This window comes from Serinus canaria, chromosome 22 (assembly GCF_022539315.1).
Source record: "Serinus canaria isolate serCan28SL12 chromosome 22, serCan2020, whole genome shotgun sequence".
Taxonomy (NCBI): domain Eukaryota; kingdom Metazoa; phylum Chordata; class Aves; order Passeriformes; family Fringillidae; genus Serinus; species Serinus canaria.
The window spans coordinates 2,170,337-2,180,215 of NC_066335.1; the positions used below are offsets into that span (position 1 = coordinate 2,170,337).

The 9,879-nt window shown below is 60.7% G+C and overlaps 1 protein-coding gene across 1 annotated transcript; it reads right to left on the reverse strand.

The window, feature by feature from the left end:
* Window positions 1-3,995: 3,995 nt before the first annotated feature.
* On the reverse strand, window positions 3,996-9,091 carry PLPBP (pyridoxal phosphate binding protein). The gene is made up of 8 exons (XM_050983054.1): window positions 8,977-9,091; window positions 8,514-8,621; window positions 7,652-7,687; window positions 7,033-7,108; window positions 6,556-6,690; window positions 6,303-6,445; window positions 5,792-5,890; window positions 3,996-5,519 (listed from the first exon to the last, which is right to left on the reverse strand). Exons 1-8 carry the CDS (start codon window positions 9,070-9,072, stop codon window positions 5,382-5,384), a joined length of 831 nt encoding a protein of 276 aa, XP_050839011.1. The 5' UTR covers window positions 9,073-9,091; the 3' UTR covers window positions 3,996-5,381.
* Window positions 9,092-9,879: the final 788 nt, after the last annotated feature.

Here is a 9,879-nt window from a genome sequence, read left to right on the forward strand (position 1 = left end):
GGCCCCGGCCCCGGGCCACGGCTACGGGCTCCGGCTCCGCGCCCGCCGCCGCCCCGCTCCCCGGGGCGGCTCCGGCGGCGCCGCCTCCCCCGCTCGCCGCGCTCCGCCGCCGGCCCTGGCGCCTCCCCCGGCCCGCCCCGGCCCGCCCCGGCCCCGCTGAGGGCAGCGGCTCGGCCCCCCCGACGGCACCGGCGTGGAGGAGCGGGGGAGACCCGCCCGGAGCAGAGCGGGACCCCCGCGGGCAGGAGCCCGAGCCCGAGTGGGGTCCCGCAGGACCGAGAGCGACGGTGCCCAGGTCCCACGGCAGCCCCGGAGCGCTCCGGCTGCTCCCAGCCCGGGGCCGAGCTGAGCCCTGCGTGGGTCAGAGCCCGTGGGGTCTCTGTGGCCACCCTGCGGTGCCTCGCTGCGACATGCCAGCTGCGACAAGCACGGGGCGCCGAGTCGAGGGTGGTGACACACACGTGGGCCCAGCAGATCTTTTTGGGAGTTTTTTTGGAGCTTTGCGGTGCCCTACTGCCTGTGGGACCCGCGCCTGGAGGAGCTCGCACAGCTCTCACAGTTCACTCCGTGGTCACGCTGCCCTGTCCCCTCCCAGCCTCCGCTCTGCAGTTAACACCCGTCCCCCTCGGCTTCCCTGTTTGCTTCACTGCTTTTCTCACTAAGTTCAATATTTTTCTTCCCTCTCCCCCCTCCCTCGTCCCCGCAGCCTGACTCCAGCCCTCTCAGCCGCCCGGGGCTCGGCTTCTCCGAGGCCATGGCTCGCTGCAGCGCCGAATCAAAAGGGATCAAAAGCCTTCAACGAAGTCTGTAGGACCCCGTGCCAGGGAGCGGAGGAAAAGGGTCATGGAAGGACGACGAGACGACGCTGGGAATGCGGTTTCTCTCCAGGACCAACAGTTCCTGGAGGGGAAAAGAAATTTACTCCTCTCTCCAAATAAATAGGACCCGGCGTGGCAGTGGGCACCGGGGAGCAGAGAGTTGCTCAGCTCACACCCAGAGAGCTGCCCAGCTCACACCCAGAGAGGTGCCCAGCTCACACCCAGAGAGGTGCCCAGCTCACACCCGGAGAACTGCCCAGCTCACACCCAGAGAGCTGCCCAGCTCACACCCGGAGAGGTGCCCAGCTCACACCCAGAGAGCTGCCCAGCTCACACCCGGAGAACTGCCCAGCTCACACCCGGAGAGGTGCCCAGCTCACACCCGGAGAGCTGCCCAGCTCACACCCGGAGAGGTGCCCAGCTCACACCCGGAGAGCTGCCCAGCTCACAGCCAGGCTGCTCCCGCGGGTGCTCTCGTTCGGGAGCACAAGAGCCCGATGCCCGCAGAGCTCCCGGCCCGGGCACCCAGGCAGGGACAAGGACTGTGGCCCCAAGGGCTCTTCCGTGGCCAATCCCACCCCCCACAGACCTCCCACCTTGGCACCGGGGATCAGCTGTGGCACCCCAGAGCTCTGGGGACCAGGATCATCCTGCTGGTGAAAGAGACAATGAGGTGTCCCACGTATTTCCGTCCTTTTTTTTTTTTTTCCATTTTTTCCACTGAGCAGAATTTTCCCTGCCTGGGGAATGACGCTGCCCCAGGAGTGAGCCCTGGCACAGGGACCCCTGGCTCAAGGAGAAAGGTCTCAGGGACAGGGTGGGACTGTCCTGGGGTTGTCCTGTGCAGCACCAAGGGCTGGGCCCAACGACCCTTGTGGGTCCCTTCCACCTCAAAACCTTCTTTGATTCTGTGCTGCTCCCAGATCCTGCAGCTGAAGCTGGAAGAGCAACAGGAAGCTGCTTGTGTCCAGCATCCGCTCTGAGACCCTGAGAGCATCAGCCCAGCAGGGAGCCCTCCCAAGGCCCCCCTTCCAGCACTGCACAGAGCAGGAGTGGCCTTCCCTCCCTCTCATGGGGGGCATGAGCCTCCAGGCTGAGCCTGCTGCTCCCCCTGGGCATTCCCACAAGGGAGGGGAGACTCCTTGTCTCAGGCACTCACACAGGGACACACCAAAACACCTCAGGGTACCGGGCTCAGCCACCTCCTTTCACTGCATGAACCTGAAATGAAGAAATCTGTGTCTCCAGGAGCTCCAGTCCCAGCGCTGGAATTGCATCCATGAACTCTGGAGCAATCAAACTGCTGTGCCTGCTCTTCAGAATTTCAGCCTCTAAACTCCCTCCAAGAACAGTGAGAACCTTGTCCAAGCTGTGATGTGTGGAATACCCTGCCCCAGCCCCGCTGGAGGAGAGGAGCTCAAGCAACACTTTCCACATGCTTTGAGCCTGAGACTTCAGGTTCTTTCAACTGCTTCCAAGCCCCTCTCCCTGCTTTTCCAGCCCCGACCCCTCCTGATGCCTCTGGCCCAGGAGACAAGGCAACCCGTTTGAAACTCCATCTCCACGGCGCCGGATGCCAAATCCCTGTGTCCCTCCCTCCCTCCCACTCGAAGGTAAAAAACCCCCCTTAACTGCAGGCACAGGGAAAGACAACAAGCACGAGACTCTCTCAGTTCCTTTCACTGGGATCCAATAAAAACCTTGGCAGTGGCCGTCCTTCCTGCCGGAAAGGCGATATCCCAGAAATAAACACGCTTCCCGCTTTGAAGGGCTGCAGGGGGATCCGAGCTGCTCTGGGTGTCCCAGCTCCCACCTGGGCAGCCCCGTCTCAGCTGATTCCCAGCTCCCCATCTCTGCTCTTTGGGCCCTGCTGCTTCCCCGAGGGTGAGGATGACTCATTTCCCAGGAGCTGAAGAAGGAGTAGCAGCAAATCACCCTGTCTGGCACCATCAACGCGTTCATTCTTCCTAGAATCAGCCAAGTCTGCCCATGGGTGTGCTCCAAGCCCCCAGGAAGTTTTTCACCACAGAGCATGTGAAGTGCTGAGGCTCTGGGGTGGTCAGCCTGGTCTACCCCCACCCAAGGGACATGTGGGAACAAGGGTGACCTCAGGGGACCTGGGGCCATGCCTTCGCTCCAGAGGGGACAACGCCAGCACCGCCGGCCACTGGAAGTCACGGGGCAAGGCAAACCCTGCCAGACCCGGCTCGGGGGACCCGAGCTGCCGCGGCCGGGGCTCGGCTGGACGCAAACCCAGCCGGGGGCGGCGGCCGAGGCTCCGCGCGGTTCATTCCGAGGCCGAGGACTCTTTCAGGACTCTTTCATCCGCTGGCTGCACTCCAGTGACCAGCAGCTCCCATCTGCCGGCTGAGCTCTGCCGAGGGAGTGGGTGGTCTGCGCCCCGCGGCCCCCGACAGGTGCCCGGTGCCACCGGCGCCGCATCCCCGCTCCCGCCCGCCCCGGGCTCCAGGCGGGCACCTCGGGAGGTGCCCCTGGGCAGCGTCCTCTGCTCCGGCCTCGGGGATGCTCAGACCCCTGGGGAGCCGGGCAAACCTTCCGTGCACAACGAGACAAGTCAGCTGGAAGCCGCGCGGGTGGGAGAAGCAGCTGCAGGGGAAGGAGCAGAAGCTCTCGCAGATCCCCGCTCCTCTCCAGAGCCTTGCCGCAGCCCAGCTCGGGCTGTCCCCAGGCTGTCCCCGGGCTGTCACCCAGGCACAGCACCCAGGCTTCTCCCCGATGGCCACGTGGAGCAGCCCAGAGAGAGCCCACAGAGAGGTGTCCCGGGCAAAGCGCATCCCCAGGGCCGCCCAGACGCGCTGCTCTGCCCCAGCCCCGCGCAGGGATCCCCCAAGCCCCCTGACAGCCTCAGCCGGGGCTCTGCGCCTGAGCAAGGTGAGCACACGGCGACTTTGGGGCCCGGACCCCGTGCCCGGGACGGCAGCGCCACCCAGGGGCTCCTGTGGGGACAGCTCGCGACACACGACAGCTCGCGACACGCGACAGCGCCACAGCGAGTTCCGGACCATCCTGACCAAAACCCGCTTCGCTTTCTCTGCCAGCCCAGTCTCAGCTGTCTTTCAACCACCCTCCTCTCCCCACCCCAGCTCCAGGAGTGGCCCCAGGCTGGGGAAACGGCTCCAAGGGCAGCTCAGGGCATTTACTCACCACGCTGGGACATAAAAATAACATCTTTAATAGCTTTTGAGCTGGCACAGATGGCATTGAACTGAGCACTGTTTATTACTAGACTATGAACCACACACGGTGCAGCACGAGGGGGGCAGCCCCGACCCCTGGTGCTTCTAAACCACGGAGCTACGACAGGTTGGTGGTGGAGTTCTCTTCTCATTTACATTCAGCTTTTAGAGAGTGAAACCCACAGCGAGGTTTAACCACACAGAGCACACAGAGCAAAGCCTGGGGAGGATGTTCCTGCTGGCAGCTGAGCTCTCTCCTCCTCTCAGCAGACACAAAAGCCCAAAAATCAGATGGGACAAGGGTTGTGAGACTGGCTGAACAACACAGGACAAGGCAGGAGCTTCTGCTCACACCTGAAGGAAAGTTACAGCAGTGACAGTCCCACTCCCCTCATCCAAGAGCAGGAGAGGATGTCAAGACACAGCCTAGAAGCTCTCTCAGTGGCCAAATGATTTTTTTTCAGGAACCCAGAATGCAGTGGGACAATAAAAGTTCGTTTTCTGAAGTATTTTCCCAAGGAAAGCTCCCTGCTGCTTTGTTATCCTCACACAGGTGTAGAGGAGATGGCACAGGCACCAAACCATGAGGGACTCACCTTGGAAAGCAGCAGCAAGCTGGTGGCAGAGCAGAGGCCTGGCAGAAAACCCCCATTCTGACCAAAAAAACCAGCAGCAAAACTACTAGGCAGGATGAAAATAATTCCCAACAACAGAGGAGGGGAAAGGAAGGGAAGGGGGGAAAGCATTCCACATTTGGGCAGCCATGGGAAAAGTTAGTGTCAGCCTGAAAAAGATAAAATTGAGCTAAAAGACACTCCCACACTTGTGATGTGCAGCCAAAGCCTCACAGCATGAACTCACAGTGGCAGCTGAGCTCCTCACAGTCCCCTGTGCCTGTCACTCACCCCTTCCCATGGCCACGGCCTCTCCTGTGCCACAGCAGGGCCCCGTCCCAGCTCCTGTCTGACCATCCCATGGGCAAAACTTGTATTTGGGGAAACATTTACAGGTTTCTGGCATGATCATCACGTGTTGAATGAAGCATTTAGTCCTCAGCAAAAACAACCTCCAGCACTGCTGCAGTGCCAGCAACTCCAGCCTGACAAACACCTGTTTGTCCAGCCCAGTTAGCCCAAAGTCTCTGTCCTTGATGACCCTGAGGAACCACAGCCACTTCCAAGCCTCAATTTCCTTGTTGGTTATGCAGATCTCCAGTTTCTAGGGGTACTCTATAATCACAATGCTCATGAGGCATTCTGGCCTCTGCTCTGAGGAATTCCCTCTCACCATCAGGATGGGCGCCGACACGGAGGGAGGTAAAATGCATAGTGAGGTCTCTCCTCTGCTGAGGCCACTTCTCTTCCCTTTAGTGCCCTTGCACTGTCACAGCCTCTGTTTGGCCTCCACCCCCAGCAGGGGCCTTGCCCCCAGTGGTTTTGTTGGAATAATCCCGCTCTCCAAAGATGGTGCTCCCAATCCTGACGTTGGTGGATCCAACCTCTATCTGCAAGAGACAGAGAGGAGCAGCTCAGGCCAGGGCTGCCACCACCCCACAGCCCAGCCTTGGCTCTCACAGGATGGTTCTCCACAGACTCAGCACCCACAGCTACACCCAGAGGCTGATTTGATCTCAGGAATCTCCCCCAGGATCAGGAGAGCTGCACTGGGATCTTCACCCAAAGGGAAGCCTTAGAGGCCTCTGTGGGTGGCACCTGGGCTGGAATTTGGGGTGCAGGCACGTTTGTTCCCCCAGGGAAGGGGCAGGAACACACTTACTGCGTGCTGGAAGTCCGTGGACATGCCCATGCTCAGCTCCACCTTGTCCAGGGGCAGGTTCAGCTTCTCACACACCTCCTGCCTCAGGGACAGCAGCACCTGCAGGGCACCAGGGGACAGCAGAGGTCACACATCTGGACAGCCATGCCAGCTCTGTTCCACTGATCCTGGTCCCTGCCTGTCCCTGCTGTCTCCTCCACACAGGACCTGCAACTCCCACACTTCCCATGGAAGCACTGTGACAGTGTCTGGAGGCTCCCCAGAGTTACTGACAACACACAGGAGGCTCAGAGCTCACCTGGAGCTCCTAAATCCTGGCTGCAGCTTCAGAGGATGGCTAGGAGCAACACCCTGCAGAAAGAAGCCTCACACCTGCACTGACACTGGTACTGAGGGCTCTGCACAAGGTGTTCCTACCTCCTGACAGCCTCACTTGCACTGGTTCAACTGGGACAGACAAACTGTGCCAGGAAACCAGCCCAGAGTGACATTTTCTCTGAGAAAACCTTACCTGGAAGTCAGGATTTGGCCCCTTACTGAGGTCGTGCCCAAAGCTGCCAATGGTCATCAGCCCCACGAATTCCAGGCTGGGGCACTTGGTGATGACGTGCTCCACAGCAGCCGTGGTGTCCCCGGGGGCAAGGCCATGCTTGCCTGCAGAAGCACAGGGAGATGAGTGCCCAGCTCTGCTTTCAGAGCACGCACCAGCCCAGCCTGTCCCAGCTCCCTGCCAAGCCATGCACTTGTCACACAGAGCCACTCACTGTCCTCCCCGCTGGTGTTAACTTGCACCATGACCTTCAGCCTCTGGGGTGATCCTTTTTTCTGCCACGAGCTGTTGACTCTGTCTGCCAGTTTCACAGAATCCACTGTTTCCAACATGAACAGGTTTGGGACAGCTGGGGAGAGAACACAGGCTGAGGGAGCTCTGCTGGCACGGGATTGTTTGGGAGCTCATGGGGATTGTTTCAGGGAACCATGAAATATCCTGAGCTGGAAGGGATCCCCAGGGATGGCTGAGTCCAACTCCTGCTCCTGCCCAGACACCCCAACAACCCCACCCTGGGCATCCCTGGGGGCATTTTCCAAACTCTCCTGGAGCTCTGGCAGCCTCAGGGCTGTGCCCATTCCTTGGAGAGCCTGGGCAGTGCCTGGCACCCCCTTTCTCTGAAATCCTGACCCTCCCTGACACATCTGAGCCCTGGGATACCACTGCCCACACCAAACCAAGCAGGACTCACCAATCAGCTTGTTGACATTGTTCTTCTGCAGGTGGCCAATGAAATGCCACTTGATGTCTGGACAGGATGAGAGAATCTGAAAGCAGAGGGAATGCTCAGGTTGGAACAACAATTCCCTCTTCCCCCACGCAGCACTTCAGTCTTAGTTTGCCCACAACCAAATACCAGACACCCAATTTCTTTGTTTGTTGACCCTGAAGACTCAGCCTGTGGTTGTGCTGAGGTTGAGCCTGGAGAGGGATGGGTTTGTGGCTGCAGGGAATGCTGTCCATGGGAACGGCAAAGACAAAGCTCTTGTGCAACAGTCATAAAATGATATTTTCCCCAAACTGAGTGTTAACATGTTTTTTTTCAACAAGGACTGTGCTTCTCCTAAAGAGAGCACAGAAGGCAGAGCATTGTGCAGACAAATCATGACTAAGGCAGATGTATTCCCAGACTCCCCTGGAGCCAGCAAGGCAGGAGGGGAACAGGGCAGAGGCAGTGAGCCAAGAACAACCCACCATTTATCTGCCCAGATAAGGATCCAACCAAATCCCTAACAAACCCCAGGACTCTGAGCAGCTCCCAGGACACAGCTATACATGGCAAGAAAGCATGAAGGGAACTGTGTGCTTACCCTGGAGTCTGATGCCTTTTCCAGCAGCTCCTGAACCTGGGAGAATGAAGGAGAAATAAATTCTGTTAAACCCACAGCAGGCATGGGATTGGTGTCCTTGGGATGTGTGTTCTTGGGGCCAAGCTGAGCCTCAAAACACGAGGCCAGGGAATGATGTGTCACCCACAGAGCCACCCAAACTGAGCTGGCCCAAGCCTTCAGGAGGAATTTCTTCACAGAAAGGGTTGTTGAACATTGGAAAGGGCTGTGCAGGGAAGTGTCAGAGTCCCCATCCCTGGAGGTATCCAAGGAAGGACTCAGGAGGTGGCACTCAGTGCTCTGGGCTGGGTGACAAGGTGGGGATCGAGCACAGCTTGGACTCGATGCCCTTGGAGTGCTTGGAATGATTTTGGGATTCTGTGCCTTCTGCAGGGACCCTGTCCTAGCTCTGCTGACCCTGTCCCAGCCCCCTGACCCTGTCCCAGCCCTGCTGACCCTTCCCATCCTTGCTGACCCTGTCCCAGCCCTGCTGATCCTGTCCCAGCCCTGCTGACCCTGTCCAGCCCTGTTGACCCTTTCCAGTTCCCCCAACCCTTCCCATCCCTGCTGACCCTGTCCCAGCCCCCTGACCCTGTCCCAGCCCCCTGACCCTGTCCCAGCCCTGCTATCCTGTCCCAGCCCTGCTGACCCTGTCCCAGCCCCCTGACCCTGTCCCAGCCCCCTGACCCTGTCCCAGCCCTGTTGACCCTTTCCAGTCCCCCCAACCCTTCCCATCCCTGCTGACCCTGTCCCAGCCCTGCTGACCCTGTCCCAGCCCCCTGACCATGTCCCAGCCCCCTGACCCTGTCCAGCCCCCTGACCCTGTCCCAGCCCCCTGACTCACGTAGTTCTCCCCGAAGCTGCGCTGCCCGTGGCTGTAGGCCTCCATCACCATCTCTGCTGGCTTGGTCTTGCTGACGGCCACGAGCCGCGGCTGCACGGCCGGGAGCCCCTGCGGGAGCACGGCGGGTGAGCACAGGGAGCCCAGCCCAGCCCCGGACAGCCCGGGCTGCTGGGGAAACCGAGGGGAGCCCGGTCCTGTCGGGGAGAGCCAGCTCGACAGGAGGGAGCGCTGTCGCGATAGCGAGCCTGGCTCCTCTGCTGGGGGGTGTGCTGGCCCTGGGCCACTGCGGCTCTGTGCCCACGGTGGGACCGGTCCCGGTGGCACTGCGGGCCTGTCCCCACGGTCACCGGTGACCTGTGCCCACGGCGCGGGCCCGTCCCTATGGTGACGGAGGTCTATCGCCGTGGCAGCGACCCCGCCCCGCGGGTCCCGCCGGGTTGCCCCCCGTGTCCCCGGGGCTCACCTGCGGCCGCCGCGCCGCCGCTTGCTGCACCTGCTCGGTGACGGCGCGGAGCGCCGGGCCCAGCCCGTCCCCGGCGGCCATGCCCGCTCTCCACATCCCCGCCCGCCCGCCGCCACTTCCGCCACACACCTGCCCCGCCCCCGCTCTCCGCCAATCGGATCGCTCCCACAGCGCCGCCAGCCAATGGGAGCGGCGGGGCGGGGCGAGGGCCGCCATGTTGGGAAGGTCGCGGGCGCCATGGCGGCCCCGGGGGGCTCCCGGCCGGGGTTCCCCGCTTGTCCCCTTCCCTGGTTTTGGTGACAAATCCAAATCATTCCGTGCCCTCAGTCACAGCGGTGAGCGCTGCCACCAGCCCACCCAACCGTCACGGTCCCGGCTACCCTCCACGGCCACCCCCAAGGATGATGCTGTTATCGCTGCATGAGGAGCCGCCTCGCAGGGTGTGAATTTCGATTTCTGTGGGGAAATGTGTCATGGAAACAAAGCCGGGAGCGGGGCTTGTCCCGCAGGCCCTGCCTGAGGTGTGGGCAACGCTTGGAGAGCGGCCAGAGCCCCCCAGCAGCTGGAGGGGCCGGGACAAGGCCCGGCTTTATGGAGCAGCTCCTGGGGCAGAGTGGGAAAGCGCCGGCTGGAACACATTAACTCCAATATTTGTCTTAATGTGCAGAACTTCACTGGCCCTCTGCAGATTCACTGTTGACACAGCTGGCTAAAAACACCCAGAAGGTTCCTGCCCTTTGCCTGGTAAAACACGACAAGGATTTTCTGCAAACTTCACCAAATCCGAGGTGTTTGCTGCTCCAGTCTGGTTCCTGTGGTTTTTGCTCATTCCGTAGCAAAGCAGGCACTGACAGAAATGGGATTCCTTGGACACCTCCACCCTTCTTCCACCTTCCTCCTCCT

Bases quoted from the DNA above. Each gene is read 5' to 3' on its own strand.
- PLPBP (XM_050983054.1), bottom strand. From the start codon at position 9,072: ATGTGGAGAGCGGGCATGGCCGCCGGGGACGGGCTGGGCCCGGCGCTC. The intron at 5,891-6,302 runs GTAAGGTTTTCT...GGTGCCCTGCAG, and splicing joins GGCCAAATCCTGACTTCCAG to GTGCTGCTGTCCCTGAGGCA. The intron at 5,520-5,791 runs GTAAGTGTGTTC...TGTCTCTTGCAG, and splicing joins CCACGGACTTCCAGCACGCA to ATAGAGGTTGGATCCACCAA.